Below are 20,952 nucleotides of genomic sequence, written 5' to 3'. Positions count from 1 at the left end.
TTTTTAGCAAAATCTTGTTTCCATTTACTAATCTGATGTCTCCTAATGTCACTTTTAATAGCAGTCCATACAGATCTTTAAATGTACTACTTGACTGACTTTGTATTAATTTGCTATTGTTTAGTATTTCTTAGGCTGCGGTGGACTGGCGCCCTGCCCGGGGTTTGTTTCCTGACTTGTGCCCTGTGTTGGCTGGGATTGGCTCCAGCAGACCCCTGTGACCCTGTAGTTAGGATATAGCGGGTTGGATAATGGATGGATGGATAGTATTTCTTAGCACATCTTTACAGAAGATAACTTGATAAGAATAAGCTGAAATGAAGACGTCAAATCGAGAAGTTCTCACTACCCCTCTGGGTAATGCAATACAAAGGATAAAAAAATACTAAAGCCGCGGGCTTCACACCAAAGTCGAAGTGCTGCACTTTGGGAGCCCTTTTTACTGCACTTTAACTGAGCCACCTACTGCCATCTAGTGGACAGATACTGATCAGATTAGCCAGTAGACAGTTAAGTCTAATAGATAGACTGGGGGAGTTTGACTACCCAAGACAATTTATTATTTTAGGTCTGGGAATCAATTAAAAAAAAATTGATCTCAAGGTACCCCTACATATGCCTAGCACCCCTGTCGATGTCCTGAATGGGTTCTCATGCGAGGACCAATGCCATCTTGTGCATGGGGGATGGATTAAAAAAAAAAAACTAATTAATCACATAAATGTATGTAAGTAATTGTGATTAAATGCGTCTAACATTAAAACATGCAATTATAAAATTAATACATAAATCACAAAGTAATTACACACTGAATCACAAATTGAATGTAGAATAAACACAAAGGAATTAAAAAAATTAATGGCATAGTTTAAACTTAAACAATTACCTTAAACCTGAACTTTTAACAAAATCCTACTTAAGCAAGTACAACCTGAATTTAAACGTCTTCCTAAAAGGCAAATTGAAAAGAAGGCAATGAGAAAATGAGGCCAATGTATTAATTTTCAGATTGGCATAGCATAGAGACACAGACATGTCAAACTAAAAAACAATCGAAACAACTGGTGACTTTGAATGCAATGCTAAAGACTGACTTAACTGAAATAATACGAATCTGTTAAATGGGCATACATTGACATTTGTGTTAAAACTCTGCAAATACTATCCTCAATTTTTCACCAACGACTTGATGATTTGACTATACACAGGTGTTTTTCCACATGGAAATGACAGTGTAGTGCTGCTGGGTCCACACCTGAGAGAGACACACTCCTCAGTTAGTTGAGACCTGCTTGAGGAGGATGGGACTACCTGGATAAGCCAACAAAAAAACAGCTGCTTTGCAAACACATCACTTAGAGAGCACTTTAGCAGCCGGGAGATGTGTTGGGGGGTCCATCTGCCTGGGTGTGTTTCTGCCAGTGACTCTCACAGAGCCAACTCATAAGCATACGAGTTGCCTCTGACCCAAAGTCAGTAGAGTTAGGCAGAGAGGGGAACGCCTGTATGAGCAGGCAAAGGGACTGAGCAGCTGGTAAATGTGTCTGGTGCATGTCCAGCAGTATACGTAGGACAAACATCAAGAAGACTCACAACAAGTATACGAGGTACGATCCAAAAGTTCCCGGAATGCATTTATTTAAAAGCATACACACCAAATAGCAGTTAATGGTGAACAGTTCCTTCAAAATAGTCACCCACTGAGTTGATACACCTATCCCAGCAATTTTTCAACCTTTTGAAGCACCTCTGGAAGTCGTTTTTTGCCAGTGTGTTCAAGACGTCGGTTGTTACCGCTTGGATCTCCTCCACCGTCTCAAATCTGAATCCCTTGAGCCTCATTTTCATCTTAGGAAATAAAAAAAATCAGATGGTGCTAAATCAGGGGAGTACGGAGGGTGGGGAATGGCAGTAAACTTTGTAGAAGCCAAAAATTTGCGCACAATCAGAGATGTGTGAGCTGGTTTACTGTCGTGATGCAAAATAAATGACTTGTCAGCCCACATCTGAAGACGCGTTCAGCGAATTCGATTTTGTAAACGCCTTAGAATATCCCTGTAGAATGCTCCATTCACCTTCTGTCCTTGTGGCACAAATTCCTTGTGGATGACACCCTTCACATCAAAGAAGCAAATGAGCATTGACTTGGTGTTGCTGTGAACTTGTTGAGCACTCATTTTCACGAACAACCCTTCACAGACACAACCAAAGTTTAAACGAGAACTGCGACTTGAAAAACAACTGCACTGACGTTATAACGCGTGATAACAGCTCTAAAGGACAACTTGAACTGCTATCTAGCGGCGATTGATATAACCAAACCCTTTTGGCTGCAGAATAAATGCATTCCGGGAACTTTTGGAGCGCATCTCGTACATGAACATCACAATGCCATCAGAAGGAAAGATCCATGGTCTCTGATTTACACACATACAAGTTCCACTGGACACACGTTTAACTAGGACACTGTGAAAGTAAAATTCAGGGCCAATACCAGTGGTGCCAGAGAGCTGACTGAATATTGGCTCTCTAATGAAAAATGCTATTAACAGACATTTGGACTTGAACCCAACCTATGCGGGCTTAAAAAGAAGAACATCCAAATAATAAAAAAGACTTTATGACAAACACCTCCCAAACCCCACCTTATTAATCTACGTCCCCCTTACAACCTCACCCCTCCCACCACCAACTTTCACTTTCTATACATTGCCTTTGATTCCTGTATGTCTAATCATTTTCTTCTGATTATGACATTTGGTAGTTTGTCAAAAGCTTACGAATAAAAACAATTTTAAGATACAAGACTCATTATCACCCTCTGTGGATCTCTAACTACAAATATGCAAACCGTATCACAGACCTTATATATACAAATTGGTGATGGAGTTGCTTTCTTTCAGCTTCATGCTTTAGCTTTGTACTTCTTTCTTCTTCCGACTTGTTAACTTGGGACCACATCACCAGCTCTTTGAGCTTTATACTGTAGCCTCACATTTCTGGGCCACCTCACACTTCTGAGCTGGACAGACAGACACACACACTTCCACGCGTAGACATTTATATATAAGATATATATATTTATATATATTGTTCCATACAGCCGAGGCACTTGCCTGGCTGAAATGCCTCCACTCTGGAAGGACTGGGGGAGGGAGCATATCCAGAGCATTACCTTCCCCAGAGCGGTAGATGGCAGCCCCCTGTGTTTTAGCAGTGCCTCGGACTTCCGCGGGGCTCCATGGAGCTGGAGTTTGGAGCAACCCTGTTAGGTTCCATGGGTGCCGCCAGGGTGTGCTGCAGTTACTGCTGAGTCCTGGAGTGCAGCTCTTCTGCCACACCCCGAAATGTGTCAGTGAGCGCCTGGAGGACTTCTGGGTGCCATATAAAAGGAGTAATTAGACACTACTTTGACAGCCACGGTCAGGAAGAGGGAGATGAAGCTTGCCAGGAGGAGTGGAGATGAAAAAGAAAAAGAGAGAAAGAAGAAGAGAAATTTGTATTGTGCGGACTGTGCTGGACTGTGTTGTGCTTCAAGGAGATTGAGGAAGGCGTTTCCCACAGGGAAAAAATAAAAGTGTCTCCTTGTACTTGTGCCTCTGCCTGTGTCTGGTTTGGGCGGCAGTGTACCTGCCTGGTATACAGTACTGTATATATACTGTATATATATATTGTAAAGTCCAGTCCTGACACAGACAGACACAGGACACAAGTTCAAAGTACACAGGGCTTTTATTTTCTTTTTCTTCCCTTGTGGAGAATGTCTTCCCCATTCCCACGAGTACATAACACAGTCCCAAACACAATACAACACTTGTCTTTACTTTCTCTTTCTTCTCTATTTTCTATCTCCTCCACTCCTCCCAGTAAGCTTTCTCTCCCTCCTCCCGACTCTGGCTCCCGGAGCATTGGCTGCTGGCTCCTTTTATAACACACCCAGAAGTGCTCCAGGTGCTTGACAATCTATTTTTGGCATCACTTCTGGGTGTGGCAGAAGAGCTGCTCTGTAGGGCTGAGCAGCTGCTACAGCACCCCCTGGTGGCACCCACGGATCCCAACAGGGCTGCACCACACTCCAACTCCCATGAAGCCCTGTGGGACACCTACGCATTGCTGCAACCTATGCCTGGAAGGACCGGGTGAGGGACTACGCCTCCTCTGTACCACAAGAGGGCAGCCAACCTGGTTGGTATCGGGGCCACAGGAACGGTGCATGGAAGCTCAACCCTATAGGGGCCCATGGTCACCGCCAGGGGGTGCCTGAACGCCTGAAAAGCCCTGGACGTCAGCACTTCCGCCACTCCCGGAGGTGCTGGGGGAAGGAAAACCAGGGACACCTGGCCGGGTGAACATAAAAGGGGCTGTCTCTCTCCATTCAGGAGCTAGAGAGGGGTGGAAGAGGACAAGAGTCGGGTGGAAGACAGGCATTGGTTATATGAGGCCTGGACTGAAGGTGCTTGGTGCAGGGGCATTGGGTTATGGGCTGTACACTTAATTGTAAATAATGTAAAATAAACATGTGTGAGGATTTGAACCATGTCTGCCTGTCTGTGTCCAGGCTGCTCTCCACAATACAGTAATCCCTCCTCGATCGCGAGGGTTGCGTTCCAGAACCCCCCGCGATAGGTGAAAATCCACAAAGTAGAAACCATATGTTTGTATGGTTATTTTTATATATTTTAAGCCCTTATAAACTCTCCCACACTGTTAACATTATTAGAGCCCTCTAGACATGAAATAACACCCTTTAGTCAAAAGTTTAAACTGTGCTCCATGACAAGACAGAGATGACAGTTCTTTCTCACAATTAAAAGAATGCAAACATATCTTCTCTTCAAAGGAGCGCCGTCAGGAGCAGAGAATGTCAGAGAGAGAGAGAGAGAGAGAGCGTGTGACAGAAAAGCAAACAATCAAAAAATCAATACGTGCTGTTGGGTTTTTAAGTAAACGAACAGCGATAAAGCAGCCGCAAAGAAGGGAGCAATGTAAAGGTAGTCTTTTAGCATTTTTAGAGTAGCGTTCGTATCTTCTAGGCAAACAGCCTCTGTGCAAACAGCCCCTCTGCTCACACCCCCTCTGTAAGGAGCAGAGAACGTCAGAGAGAGTCCGAGAAAAGCAAACATCAAGCACCGCTCGGGAAGCACATCGCATATCATTGAATTTTATTTAATACATAATACAGGCTCTAATTGGGTAGCTTCTAAGACATCCGCCAATAGCGTCCCTTGTATGAAATCAACTGGGCAAACAAACTGAGGAAGCATGTACTTTACAGTAAAAGACCCATTGTCCACAGCAAAAATTCCGTGATATTTATTTAGATATGCTTACATTTAAAATCCGCAATGGAGTGAAGCCGTGAAAGTCGAAGCGCGATATAGCGAGGGATCACTGTATATATATTGTACTGTATATACTACCAGTGAAATGTTTTAGAACACCTCAGTTTTTCCCGTTTTTCTTCAAATTTAATCAGCTGAAATGCAATGAATGACCTAAAATGATTAAAAGGTAAGCAGTAAACTACCAAAAGGAAATTTTAGAATATTACAAATTGGCCTTCTTTAATGAATAACTAATAGGTTAGAACCTACACAGGAACACTTCCATGGCCTGAGGAGGCAGTTCTCCTCTGTGCTTCCCTTATTTAGGCTTGTTGACTACCAACATTCAACCCAGCCACGATGCCAGCCTAACCTTGCCCTCTGAATATACATACAATGTGATATTCCTAAAGGATTCTGGCAAAGTTTGTATTAATATACGGGGTGTATATGTGTACTAATAGGTTTAATCAAAACTATTGCCATTACTATTTCTTTGTTCCTGCAAGAGGTAGCTCTTCTCTTCTGTATTATCGTGGTATTTCCCTCCACTAGCCCTTTTACCTGTTTCCTCAAGGGTAAGGGTTCTCGTCAAGTTCGTTATCGGATTGGTCTACTGTTGCACTTTAAGATAAACACACACACACACAGATAAACACACACACAGACCCTAACCACAACTGTGCTCCATGAATGACACACACACGCTGATTAACCCTTAGCACTTTAAACCGCACAAGTGCTATAGGAATAACAGCCTGTCATTCAGCACTCCAAGAGACTTACTTATTTTCGGCATGAACAACAATACGATGTTTTAGTGATATCTCAGACCTAAATATTACTTTTGGTCTACAAGAATACATTTAAACATACAAAGACTCAGCACTCTTGACTATAGGCCATTCATCAGCCAAGAATACCTTCTTTATCGTATCTGTCCCTTCTGTTGAGTATAGCGCTCTTCACTCTCAGCCATATAAACCTCGCAGCACAGAAATAATGGCAAGAATCCGGCTGTCACCAGGTGCTCAAAGAAATCTAACTTATTACTTCAATCACTCTAGACATTAAGACAAAGCACTGAAAGTTAAAAGCAGCATGGTATTTATTACAAGAATAATAATAATACCACAAGAACAAAGAATACTAGAAAATAGGTAGTGATAGGAAAGTCTGAATATATATAGTCTTTAGAAAAAGCTTACGAAAAAGTTACAGATGACAAGGATGAATGTCCCAGGGAGGCGTTTGATTTAGCAGTCGGTGTTCATGATGCCTTTCTGACGACCAGGGCCGTCTTCGTCCGTTCCTCTTCTTCTCTCTTCTTCTCCCTTTGCTTCTTTTTCTTCTTCTTTTGCTTCTCTCCTCTTCTTTCCAAACCAAGGCATATTTATTATGAAATGTCAAGCCTTGGTTTCACAACACATGCACCTGATTGGCTGGCTGTCCAGATGATTGATGAATTAATTCACTGTCTGTTTTCCCACACAACAAAACCTTTGATGTACTCGGAGGCATCAGTAGTTCTTCCTGTTCTAGGCCATAAAGCAAATTGTTGTTCAAGATGTCCCTCCATCAATAGCCTGAGGTATCAGGTCAGCATCCTTTCCCAGGCTATAAAACCAAATTAGCATGAAGCTATGAACAAGTGTTATAAAAGTAAGGTGTAAGGGAAGAAAACCTGCTTTAATTTAATTTCATCTGTTGTCTTGTCTTGAACAAAATATAATGGAAACCAAAATGTACAGATTTTATACACCATAACATCTTCCCTAACATTGTACATACCAGCACAGCTAAGAGCTGGGCAAGACTGGGTCACAGATCAAATGACTTTAATTAAAAGGTTGTCTAATAGTGAAAGCTAATGATAAAAATTATAAATGACGCAGCAAGGAATGCTTAGTGCATCTGGTACAATGTATGTGCTGAGTAACGTTACTAATTTATCAGAAGTTGAAAGAATTCTAGCAGTAACCTTGAAAGGTCCTTTAGGAAGAAGTCTCAATAATATTTTGAATCACTTGCACTCTGCTGCTAACAGATTGCCTCTCTTGCCTGGTGAAATTCTTCTCATTATGACATTGTCCACTTTGTTCCTGAGGACTAGTTTTCTCTTATGCTCAATGACTATTGCAGCAGATGGCAGCAGAGGACAAGACAAGAGTTTGTACTGCAAAATGTAAAGAAGCAGCTGAAAGCTTTCACTGTCTTGCATTTCTTCTTACTTACATATACAAAACATAGTTGTTATTGAGCATTATAAGCTATAATTACTGAATCAAGAAGGAAAAGGACCTGGGTGGCGGTAAACACAATATTTTCGCTCCATGACTCGTAGTTTCTCAGATTAAAATTCACTTCAAAAGAATGTAATTACCTCTCAGTGATCTATGCCATGAATTCAAATAGTAGAGATACAGCATTTGTGAGAATAACTCTTAATTCATTACTAAAACAAATTAGTTGTGCAAAAACAATTGTGCAGTATGACACTTGGTTAAAGAATAAGCATACACACTAGAAAATATTTTTACAGTAATAAAATTGTGTATGCAAGAAGTGAACAGTTCAAGTTGCAATAACAGGGTAAAGTAATTACTTTTGGAGAAAGACGAGCTGTTTAGGTTAGCAATACTATGATAGTGGAAAAAGAATGCACTGTTCAAACTTACAAATGGTGTATTTGGCTAAGTAGTTATCGCTGGATTTAAACATCAGTACAGAGAAAAACAATAGGTCTGCTGAAAAGATCATTGGCACCAGTCTTCCCACCTTTCAGAACCTGCACTATTCCAGAGTCATAAAGCAGGCAGGCAAAATCATCACTGACCCTCACCTCCAGACCACAGCCTCTTTGAACATCTCCTATCTGCCATGCGTTTTAGACTACACTACGCCAAAACAAGCGGATATGAGAACAGTTTTGAGAGTCATCAAAAAATGGAGTCAGATTCCTTGTATTTGTGCGTACTTAGCCAATAAATGTTTCACTGACTCTGATCCTGAAATGGCATTCCAAAGAGTGAATCCTGATTGAACCACATAAAAATAATTTCTGTTTTTGATATTGTGCCATGTTATATAGAACAATATTCAGCTATACAGTGTAGTAGTATTTATATAGTGCCTTTCCCATGCTTAAGTCACTTCACAGAGTTTAAGAAAGAACAGCAGGGTATACAGTATATAGCAAAGTACTAAACCAGATAAATAAATAAAGAAGAGTAAGACAGTAAATTCAGAGAAAAACCCTAACAGACAACATAATTGGTGGTATAGCACACACACACAGGTTACATGAGCATCTTGACAGAGACGTAAACTAAAAGAACAGTAATAAAATAAAGTAGAGCTAAAAGCCTTCTTGAACAGATGAAGTTTGAGTTGTTTTTTAAAATAATTCATGGAGTCAGCTGATCTGATGAATTTCGGTAGGTCATTCCAGAGTCTGGGTGCAATACAGCTAAAGGCCCTGTCACCCATGGAGTGCAGATTAGTGTGGGGCACAACAAGATTGCCAGAATCGGAGGACCTTAGTGGGCGGACAGGCACATAGTGATGGAGAAGGTCACTGATGAAGTTTGGCGTGAGGTTATTTAAGGCTTTGTAGGTTATTAGTAGGATTTAATATTCGATTCTGTAAGACACAGGGAGCCAGTGAAGACGGAGCAGGATGGGTGTGATGTGCTCGCTGCTGCTGGTTTGAGTGAGGACTCTTGCAGCCGAGTTTTGAATAAGCTGGAGCTGTGATATAAGATTAGAAGGGGCACCTGCCAGTAGGGAATTACAATAATTGATGCGGGATGTGATAAAAGCATGGACAAGTTTCTCAGCATTAGAAAAGGAGAGGAAGGAGCGAACACAGGATATGTTACGGAGGTGAAAGTAAGAAAGTTTCTTAATGTGATTTATGTGGGCTGAATAAGAAAGGGAGGAATCAAAAATAACACCAAGATTCTTTGCAGTAGAGGCAGGTCTGATGAGATTACCGCCAAGATGGACTGGGAAGGAGCTCATTTTATTAAGTTGCACTTTAGTCCCAAATTGAAGGAGGTCAGTTTTGTTGCAATTTAATTTTAAACAGTTCTGCTCCATCCAGGTATTAATTTCACTGAGGCGGGCTGTGAGCTGAGAAAGCTCTGATGAAGTTTCACTTTTAAAATTGAAATAAAGTTGAGTATCATCTGCATAAAAATGATAACCCAGTCCAAAGCTACAAATAATATGGCCAAGGGGAAGCATCTTCTCCCTCATCTGCAGGAGTCAAGAAACAGCAAAGGGCATTTCCTAACTGGTGGCATGGAGAGGAGAGACTTTCTGTATAGCCATCTTTACTATTTAAAAAAACACAGTAAAACGCATAATTTTGTGTTTTGATGTCTTTGTGTGGAAAATATCACATTTTTTAAAAACACACAATGCTCCCTTCGTGTTAAATGTGACAGATAAAACAAGATGGATTTGATTGGCATGCTGTGGATTACCTGCGTTATGCAGCAGAGGACGAACACAGAAGTGTTTTACACCCCCATAAACGGAGTAAGTTACACATTTTACGATTGTGAAATCACTTGCAATACTAATTCCAGTGTAAGTTTTGAGAAAGAAAACTTGGCTTTTGATTTATTTCTATTCTTAAAATATATTAAACCCACAAATAAACTAGTTATATATACAGTATATTTCTTAATGTAATGTGCTTCAGTTAGCTGACTGAAGTAACGGAAGCAAATGTAGAAATGTGGTGTATCCTTTTAAAGCAGTTGCTTTCACAGAGATCACTGAGATCATTAATATACTCATTTTCCTTGTGGTCATGTATAATACTATTGGGGAAGCTTAGTTATGAGTCTGGCTGCTGTGTTTCACAGAAGATATCTAAGTGGTGTTTAGAGATGACTGTTGAAGCAGGAGTTTTAGTGTTAAAGACTTCTCAACTTATAGATGTTCCATGAAGAATAGAGGCTAAGGTGATTCTGGTGAAGAATTCAGAGCCGAAAACACTGTTTGCTGTAAACAATTGGTAAGTAAAATTACAAACCTCTAGATTGTGACATCTATGCATTGAATCAATATTATTGCAATAGACATACTGTAGACGTGGGTCATCATGCAAAATGGCTTTGTTTGTTCCAGACACTATGTAATCAACCTTTGGCCCGTTGTTTTGACAAATCATGGTGACCCATCTGTGATGATGCATTCAATGTTCCTACTTCCGTTTTAGGAGCTCTTGAACCCGGCACTGTCGGTAATGTAACCAGATGAGCTGGACAATGAGGACACCAAACTAAGTAAGGGGAAGGTGCAAAGTGCAGTCAGTGCTTTCTTTAAAAAAAAATTAAAAAGCAAAACAGTGTCCAAGGTGCAGCGTTCTACAAATGTTTCAATAAATAAATAATCCATAAAACCATTGTAAAAAGTGGAGATTAAAATTCAAATAAATAATTCCCTTAAAACGAGGTTAAAAAACACTGATGGGAAGCAGTCTCTTCTTTCAAAACCCGGTGCTTTCTTCTTTGTACCTGGTGGCTCCCCTGCTTCTGCCATACGGGCCCTGCAACAGTGGAGTCTCTGTATCTATAGATGCAGCTGCCTTCTACTCTGGTCCGGTAGTCTTTCATTCCCTGGCTTCATAGGGCTCTGGTCGGACTGAGACTTGTGTTTCCCAGTGGCCAGAGCGCTAATGCTGCACTCCCAAGCCTCTCTGATTGCTGCTTCCTTCCGCGGCAAGTTGTCCACTCTGCTGGTTACTCCAGCTCCTCCGGACTGCTCAGCTGGAGTGATTGCTTCATTCAGCACCCCCCAAGTGTTGGACACAGCATTCCTCCTCAGGGGCTCTCCTACCAGCTGCATGCAACCTCCAACGAGCCTGCTCTCGCTCTTGCTTTCCTTCCTGCCTTTTTTTCCCACTCTTACCCTCCATTCTCTTTTCCGATTTTTTTTTCCTCCCCTCCGCACTCGCGCTCCTACTATATATAATTGGGACGTAGCACAGGTGCAGTGTTTAGCAGCTCTCGGCATCAGTTGCAGATATAAATGATTCCTCACCTGTGCACTTAAGTGAGGAAACGCCCGCACCACATCGCATCCGAGAACCGCTTTGCCCAATCTGCCACAAGCGCTCTTTAAGCTGTGAATGTGGCCATTCTTTCTGACCCGCTATATCACACCATCACACTATTAAACCAATTTACGTAGGTGTTCATGGTAGAGTAGTATTTAGTGTGGCTGCTTAATGGACCTTGGGTTTGAATCCTACACCCAACTGTTTTCTAACAGATACACCTAGATACACCTACAGTAGTAGCTCCTAGTTCACCTTTGACATCCAATACTTTTCATTCTCACAAGAACACCTAAAATGCCATGGAAATAACCACTAACCTAATTTTATTATCTGGGATATCTACTGCATATGTCAGGCTCACTACATATTTTGGTATTAAAGGTATCCACACATAAGAAAGGCAAATGTCTTGTGAATCATATCAGTCCTACCCTGTCTTGTGAATCAATTAGTCCTATCCACTTGGAGGAAATAAGTGGATAGGACTGGTGAGCTTTGTTGAGCTGAATGGCCTGTTCTCGTCTAGAGTGTTCTAATGTTCTAATGTTCTAATATATAGTTTCAAGCTAAGTAAACTAAGAAGAAATCTGTCTGTCTAAAAATCTTTAGAGATAGAGTGGGTTAGTATGTGTGGCCTTTGGCAAAGCAAATGTTTTATTCTACCATTCTACTGAGATGACTTGTCCAGCGATGAGTTTAGTATGACTGGCATGACTCAGCCATTTCTTAGTGGCAAAAAGTGTGTTATTGTGCTGCTCTTCCGCAGGCATTGTTGTATTTATTGTGCTATGCGTTGAGCTGACGTCTATTCAAGGACTTCAGTTTTTGATTATTAAATGAATTGAGAGGGAACCATTAAGTCCATTAAGCCTGTTTTGGTTAGCTTTGGGAATATAACAGTATTTACCTAACAAAAAAAAAGTAATTAACAGAATTTTTATCCTTTATGAAAAAGATCTATGTAAGACTGATAAAGACTACTTAAAGCTGTTGAAAAATAAATGTATATAATTTATTTGGTAACACTTTAGTTTAGGTACTGCAAAAATGCATCTATTACACATTTACTCTTATGTCACAAGACCTTAACAAAGGCTTCTCTTGATCTTCATAATATTTATAAAACATCAGTAGGTCAGTTATTCATCACTGAGTAGTGTGGCACATTGACATGATGATAAAATTACTTATTCATATGAAGGATTCATAGGTCTTTTGCTAAATATGTAATATCAAGAGAAATGTGTCTCAGTTAAGCCACCTCAGACCACTCCAAAGTGACATTTTTTAGAAGGTCACATTGCAGAGATGAATAAGCAATTTACTGCTGCTTTGTAAGTGTTATGAAGACCAAACATACTTTTTATTAATAGTAAATGAGTATTAGATGTGTTTCTGCAATACCTAAACTAAAGAGTCACCATTTATTCTAAATTACTACCCTGAATTCAAGTTTAAAACTGTTTAAAAATGTTATCATGTTATTTCACCAAGAACTTGACATTAAATTGTGACTCCATGATTTTAATGAATCAACAATAAACATGAAGTTTTGTTTACTTCTCATGGGATGTAAACATGAGGCAGATAGTATCAATGAAGGAGAAGTTTTATTAAAGACAAAAATTAACATTTAGATTAAGAATACATGAAGCGTACTGTATACAATATTGATAAAACACAGAGCATGGCTACACATTTTAGCTTGATATTTTTGAAAGCCTCAAAATATGGTAACAAAAACAAAATAATTCCACATTTTAAAATTCATTTTTAAATTTAGATTAAAAACTTACTAGAACATTTGCAAATAAAAATATCCCTTCATTCATTTTCCAATCCTGGTTTCTAGTCTGATCCTAGCTGAACAGTGTAAGATAGAAGTTAATGTTGGGCACACACTTCGACATGCCCACACTCTGAACAGAACAACAACATGAAACCCGAATCAGGAACAGTCAGGCACCACTTTAAGAAGTACAGCAATGACTAAAAGCTAATTATATAAAAGTAAATACAACTAGCAGATTTTAATTTATGTTCAAATGTCATTTACAAATGAAAGAATGACTGTCTGAACAAGAAACATCAATCCAAGTGAGATTCGTTTTTGAAATGGTGGCACAATGATGTGAGTTAGAGAGGTTTAAGTGGTTACCATTGGCCCAGTTCTCATAACTCAAGGGTCTCTCATCCACCCAAAACCAGAATCCAAACAGGCGGCTCTGTCTCAGCCCCAGCCATACGGTTGATGAATTTGTGGTCTGCAGCAGTGCGGCTAATGCTTCCTGCTCCGTCTGTGATGTGATGCTGATGAGACTAGAGCCCATCTTTATGCAGTAGTCCACGGCTTCTTCCCAAGTTACATTTTTATTAACAAAGGTCACATTCATGACATCTGTGAGAAAAGCACGAGAGAAAATATCAAGTAAAATAAATTGAAAAATCAAGTTCTGATTGACATTATTCTGTTTTACTTCTGAATGTGATATTAAAATGCTCTGACTTGTGGCTAATTAACCATATTTATTTATTTTCCCTAAATAAACTCTAGATGAAAAAGTGTGTGTATTCTAATTGGTGTAATTCATTTGGCTCACGTTCATCTTTAAAATAAAGTTTTTTGGGTCTCAGGTAAACATGAGGGATATTAAAAGAATAAGGTAAAGCAGAATCAACACCAAAAAATAAAACACAAGCCAAACTAGATGGCAAAAATCCTTTAGAAGAGAACTTCTTGGTGATTCACAAACACAGACTCGGTCACTGCCAGCTGCACGCTCCCTCTCTACCACTAAAAGTTTTGTTGTGTTCACCTCCTGACTTCCAGCTTAAAGAACATTTAACAATGAGAGACCCTTAAGAGGTTGCATAACTGGAGGTGAGACAGCCATTTGATCCTGCCTCTTTTTGATTTTCTCAGCTATTGTTGCATCCTTCCCAGATACAGTGCATATTTACTTGTCTGTCGCAGGAACAGAGCAGCTTGACTGTCTTTAAAAGCCCTGACCAGTCCTACCATACGACTACTGACAGAAGGTTTATCACTGACTGTGTTTTTGAGCCCTCACATTTGATACTGACACTGCTGACCCATTGAAGATTTTACCTTGGGTCAGGCCATTTTAAATCCAAGGTGTAAAATGTGATGTTTATATGGTCATTTTATAATGTTACAAACTCCACACAGAGCCATAGCAAGGTTTGGGGAAGCCACCCGTATAATTGGTATCCTGGCTGCAATGCCATAAAAATGAATACAGCACTGATGTGCACAAAACCGAGTCCAAAACAGAACTGAGGGAATAGGGAAAAGATGGAGACTTTTAAAGGGGGAGACCGGAAGTGAGGTCAAAGGGGTTGGGCTCATGAGGGTCTTCAACCATAGAGTCCGAATGTGATATCACAGGGGCCAGAGCCGGCAAGGTCTTCTTCCATAGGCTCGGTCCCGGAAGTGTCATTAAGGGGACCAGGTGGAATCTCCCATGATTGGTCTGCAGGAAAGGGAGAAAAAGAGTCAGTGCACTCTGTCACATCCTGGTCTGAATCGAAATTGCCCTTGCTCAAGCCCTTTAGCTGCCTCCCATGCGCACATGTGTGACCCCCCTCAGCCCAGACCCATCGGGTCGGGCCACCCTAACCGAGAGGTCGTGAACCCAAGAAATAGCATCGGCGTTGGAGTGAAGAGAGCCCCAATGATGAATGAGCAAAAACTTGTACGGCTGAAGGTCAAGAAACCACCGAGTGACCCGCGGATTCGACTCCTTGCGCAGGGCCATCCATTGTAAAGGTGCATGGTCCGTGACAAGGGTGAATTCCTGGCCCAACAGGTAGTGCTTCAACTGAGTAATAGCCCATTTAATCACCAAAGCCTCACTCTCCACCGCCGCATACCTGGTCTCCCGGTCCAACAGTTTCCGGCTCAGGAACATGATGGGGTGTTCCACACCATCGACGCTTTGACTCAGCATGGCTCCCAGGCCTGTGTCCGAAGCGTCCGTCTGGAGGATGAAAGGTAAAGAAAAATTAGGTGCTTTCAAAATAGGTGCGGACGTAAGGGCCTGCTTCAAGTCACTAAATGCAGCGCCTGTCTTTTCAGTCCATACCACAATGTTTGGGGCCCTCTTATTTGTCAAATCAGTCAAGGGCGCCACTCTCTCCAAGAACCGGGGCACAAACCAGGGCTTGGACCTGCTGTGGTATAGCGGGTTCAAAGCTCCTGTCTAAAAGGTCAGTTTTAATAAATAATCACCGTACTTGCGGCTTAGCGAGGGGGCATAGTGGTGTGTGGCCGAAACGGTTCCTAAAAAGTTTGTGATATGGTCGTTTCTCACCTAAGTGCACAGGTGAGAAACGATCCGCATCCGTAACTGTTCCCAGGTGCTGCTGATTGCCACGAATACCACGTCCTGTTTATAAATAGAAGCGTGAGTCGGCTAAAAAAAAAAAAAGACAGAAAGAAAGAAACGGAGGTTGCAGGAGAAGGCAGAAAGCAGGAGGAGAAAGTCAGTGTGGGAGAGCGAGCGAGTGCAGGCTCACATGCAGCTGAGCAGGGAGCCTGGGTGTTGGGCCGACACCCGGGGAGTAGTCGCAGTGGTCGCTCCCGCTGAGTTTATAGTGACGAGCAGGAGTAACCGGAAGGCGGATGACTCTCAGAGGCAGAGGGAGTCGGGACTTAGGACGTGGATTCCCCAGCGTGAGAGCCCTGGTTGTTGGGTGATCCCAAGTCACTCTTTGGTGGAGCCTACTGAAGCCAGGGATCGGTAAGGCGAACCAACCAGTAGGAGAGTTGAGAGAAGACCAGCTGCAGGTAGGGTGACTCCCTTGTTGAGAAGACCAGACAGGAGAAGCAGGGGAGCTGCCAGAGGAAAGAAGACACCGGGCTTGTTTTGTTTTAAAAGGCTGCATTCTGCATTGTTTTAACCTCGTTGTTTTTAAAATACCTTTTTTCTATGGTGTTTTTAACCTCCACTTCAGCACTTGTTTTATGGATTATTTATTTAATGACTCTTTGGAAGGTACTACACTTTATTTAATTTGGACTTTGTTTTTGTTGTTGTTTTTAATAAAAGCACTTTGTACTTTTGCACTATCCCCTTGCTCCATTGTTGTGCCTCACTGCAAGCTCATCGTGACATTACTGACAGTGATGGGTTCAAGGGTTCCCGGATGGATGATGGGAGCATGCAGTGAACCCGCATTGTCGCACCTGCCACTTGGTTCGTAGACAGGGCCATTTCAAAATGGCATCTAGTTTGAAGCAGTGTGGCATCACAGTACCCTGACCCACGACATGGCCTAAATACTTGGCTTCGCTCAACCCAAAGAAACATTTCTTGGGATTAATCCGAAGCCTGGCCTCACCAAGTGTCAGCAATACAGCTTTTACCTGCTGTAGGTGTTCCATCCATGTGCTGGAATAGATAACCATGTCATCCAAGTAGGCAGCACTGTATGAGTTATGCGGCCTGAGCACTTTGTCCACCAGATGCTGAAAGGCTGCCGGAGCCCCGTGTAACCCAAATGGAAGGACAAGATACTGCCAGTGTCCGCTGGGGGTGCTAAACATGGTCTTAACCTTCGCGGAGTCCAGCGTGGTTAAATATTGAGCCTGTCCAAGCCTCTTGAGGAGGTCGTCCACTCGTGGCATTGAATAAGCATCAAATTGGGAGACTTGATTAAGTCGACGGAAATCGTTGCAAAATCTCCAACTACTGTCAGGCGTAGCAACCAATACAATGGGACTGGACCAGGGACTGTGACTTTCCTCGATTATTCAAGCTCTACTTCAGCTCTTTTTGCCTCAGGAAGACGATACGGACGAGGTAAAAGACATCCCTTGGTCTGTCAGGACTTCCTTAGAGATGCTGACATGCGCAAAGACCCCCAGTAATTCCCGTGTGATAGCTTTAGAAGTAGCTAAGCACAACGGAACAGCTTCGGGGTATTTGGTAGCATAATCCACGAGGACTAAAATGTACTTATGTCCTCGGGTGGAGGGCTCTAGGGGCCAGACTAAATCGACCCCAATTCTGTGAAAGTGAATATCAGTTAGGGGAATAGGAAAGAGAGGAGCACAGTCCTTCCTAGGAATTTGTCGCAATTGACACTCAGGGCAGGAAGTGCAACAGCAATGAACCTCCTCATTGATGCCTGGCCAATAAAAGCAGAGCTTGATCAGCTCCAGGGGTTTTCTCGGTGCCCAAATAGCCACCTAGGAGGTGTTCGTGTGCTAACTCACAGACCTGCCGCCGGAAGGTCCACGGGATTAGCAGTAGCCGTCTCTCCTGTCCCTCATGCTCAGCTACACGATACAGAAGGTCGTTCTCTAAAACAAAGTGAGGACCCTGTGGCATGGACTGGTGAGTGCGCTGGCCATTGACAAGGACTACTGCATTTTTAGAAAATTTAAGGGAATTGTCATTCCACTGTTCCCTTCTAAACAAAGCCGGCATTTCTCAAAATTGAAACTGTAAGAGGGAGAGAGGGTCCTGGCCAACCTCAAGGGGCGTGGTTTCCTTGCGCTCCGTTTCGGCTCTGGACGATGACATATCAGCTCGCAACGGTCTGGGAGTTGCCACGTCACTCAGGAAGGCCGCTTTGTCTCTCTCCGCAGGCTGGTTACATGGCATGGAGGCTGCTTGAGACGGCTCATCTCCGTCTACAACTAGGCCTAAGTTAACACCAGGAGTTGTATGTGTCTCACCGTTTTTAATTTTAGACCAGTCCCGCCCTACTATCACCGAGTGTGGAGGATCTGGAAGGACCGCCACAGTTAATTTCTCAACAAATCCTCCATAACTGACGACACAGATGGCGGACCTGTACTAGTGGATTTCTCCGTGGACACAGATTATACTGGTCTTAAATTTTAACCACTGTCGCAATAGCACAAATCGGCAGGCAACAATGGAAAAAGAATGCTGCTAGAATCGAACAAAGCTGTGGTCTGGTACCCGTTTATGATCACCAAACCAGTGTGTGGGACCGCCAATGGGTTAGTCAGAGCACTCCAACCCCTCGCTCCTAAGCGGTTTGTGCACCCGCTACTCTGATAATGTCGGCACAAGCTCCGGGTTGAATGGGGGTGGGGGGGATATGGTGTGCGATGTTTAGTACAGCAGCTGAGCTTGATTAAGGGATGGTTCTGCTCTCCCAGGTTGCGATGCTGTCCCCTGCATGTCAATAAGGTCGATTAACTCTTTCATATTTTGAAAGTCTTTACCCCAGACGGGCTGGGCGAAACCGCGGGGTAGTGTCTTTAGGAGCAGGTAGCAAGCCACCTGCTCTATTATTTGGTAGGGCTTGTTTTACCTGGCCATAACCAGTGCCCTACCGCAGCCCATAATGACCAGGCTTGCTTGTGGGTCAGCTGCTGTGGGTCAAACCTCCACATTTTTATTTCATTTACCTGCCAGTCTGTAGGTCTTTCCGAATTGCGGGACACCCTCCCCGACTGAATACTCGGGCCCGGTACACTCCCACTTGGGTATCGTTCAAGTCCTGTCCCCTTCTCTTCTGGGACCTTTCCATCCTGCCGACTACACCAGTGTTACAAACTCCACACAGAGACATAGCAAAGTTTGGGGCAGCCACCCATATAATTGGTATTCTGGCTGCAATGCCATAAAAATGAATACAGCACTGATGTGCACAAAACCAAGTCCAAAACAGAACTGAGGGAATAGGGAAAAGGTGGAGGCTTTGAAAGGAGGAGACCGGAAGTGATGTCAAAGGGGTCAGACTCATGAGGGTCTTCAACCATAGGCTTGAACCAGGACGTGACATCACAGGGGCCGGAGTCGGCAAGGTCTTCTTCCATAGGCTCTGTCCTGGAAGTGACGTCAAGAGGAGCAGGTGGAATCTCCTGTGACTGGTCTGCAGGAAAGGGAGAAAAAGAGTCAGTGCACTCTGTCACATCCTGGTCTGAATCGGAATTGCCCTTACTCAAGCCCTTTAGCTGCCTCCCATGCGCACGTGTGTGACAATAAGCAAACTCCAAAAATGTGATCAAAACATTTTCTTTACATGCATTTTTTACTTTCATATAACATTTACACACATTTTTTTTACATGTTAATAATTTGTTTTATCTTAAACAACACAGCCTGTTTCCAAGCTTTTGAGTTTTTCCTAAAATAGTGATTAATTTAAAAGCTTTAAAAATGATCTGTGGTAAGACAAATGAATGGCTTAATAAAATAAATTAATCCTACATTTGGGTATGCTCAACCATACTGGATCTCCTTCACATTTGAATGAACCTGTTTATAATAATAATTACCACAAACTAAGCCATTAATTAGGACAACTTTAATATTCATCTGTTATTTTGAAATTGCTTGTTTGTTAGTAAAACCTTATCTTAAAATCTTCTTTACTATATTATTTTAACTCACTGTATTTGGTTGTTAAATGATACTTGTAATCCTGCTTTCTTTTAATGCTGTAAGATTCATCCATATAATTGGGTGATCTTTACAGGCATATTTTAAAGAACTCGATAAAGTATGTGCAAATATAATTTTTTTCTCAAGGTAACGGAATAATTTTCTCAAGGAATTGCAATGTCAACTGCTTTCTTTTTTATTGTTTTCTCAAGATAGCTGAATGTTTTTCTGAATGTCTGAAAGTAACAGAATGTTTCCCAAACTATATAGCTTAACATATACAATAGCTTATTGGATACCACAAGATGACTGGATTGCAGATCTCTAAAGATCATTTGTATGAAGTACAATTATGTTTGGTCCTAAAGGGTCTTCTAGAGAAGGAGACCGTGGTAGATTTGGCACATTGACTGCTATGATAAACTTACAATGGGGGGATTTTGGATTTGCTAAAAAATAATCAGATCTTGGTGTCAAGAGTAAACTAACAGGGTTGTCACTCAACTTAAAATAGTCGACATGACCCCCTAGTAGTTCATAAACTGAGGGCAGGCACAGTGGCAAGCAGTAAACAACAACCAGGTTCAATTTATTAAAATGGGGTCCACACAAGAAAGTGCAATGCAGATCAAATAAAGTACATAAATAATCCATTATTAAAATCAGTGCTATTGTGGAAGTTAAACATAAAATTAACAATAAATACTTTAAAATGCCCAATTTCAAAGATCCCCAGGCATCAAGTTAAACATTTTCACAAGTCCCTCACATCTCTCTCACTATGACCATCATCTCCTGGCTGCCATCCTGCCAGACTGTATTTTAGGAACTGTTGATCTGCCTGAGGTTATCCAGCAGAATATTCCTACCACATCAGCTCTGCTGAGAAACAGGCAGTGGTGGTGTGACACAGTCTATACTGGTCTACCAGAACATATTATGAGCCAGCAGGAAAGAGAGAAAGGAAGATGTGTAGCTCTATATGAATGTAAACAGCCTTCTGCTCTCTGAAAACAGAATGTAACTGAAGAGTAAATAAGGAAATTAACAATATTTTAATAAAAAATGCTGGATTGTTTCAGAGTTACTCTACACCTCCACATCATTATTTTTGTGATTTGGAGATTCAAACTGAATTCAACTGAATTGTAGGCATACAGAC

At 41.9% G+C, this 20,952-nt stretch overlaps 1 protein-coding gene across 1 annotated transcript in view; it reads right to left on the bottom strand.

The window, feature by feature from the left end:
- Positions 1-13,013: 13,013 nt before the first annotated feature.
- LOC120539109 (macrophage mannose receptor 1-like) overlaps positions 13,014-20,952 on the bottom strand; it is a 57,468-nt gene continuing 49,529 nt past the window's right edge. The window contains exon 7 of the mRNA XM_039768872.1: positions 13,014-13,798. Coding sequence (XP_039624806.1) covers positions 13,449-13,798 — 350 coding nt within the window. The 3' untranslated portion in view covers positions 13,014-13,448. The remainder of the gene's footprint in view (positions 13,799-20,952) is intronic.

Source organism: Polypterus senegalus, chromosome 11 (assembly GCF_016835505.1).
Source record: "Polypterus senegalus isolate Bchr_013 chromosome 11, ASM1683550v1, whole genome shotgun sequence".
NCBI lineage: Eukaryota > Metazoa > Chordata > Cladistia > Polypteriformes > Polypteridae > Polypterus > Polypterus senegalus.
This window is presented reverse-complemented; position numbering and strand designations above follow the sequence as displayed.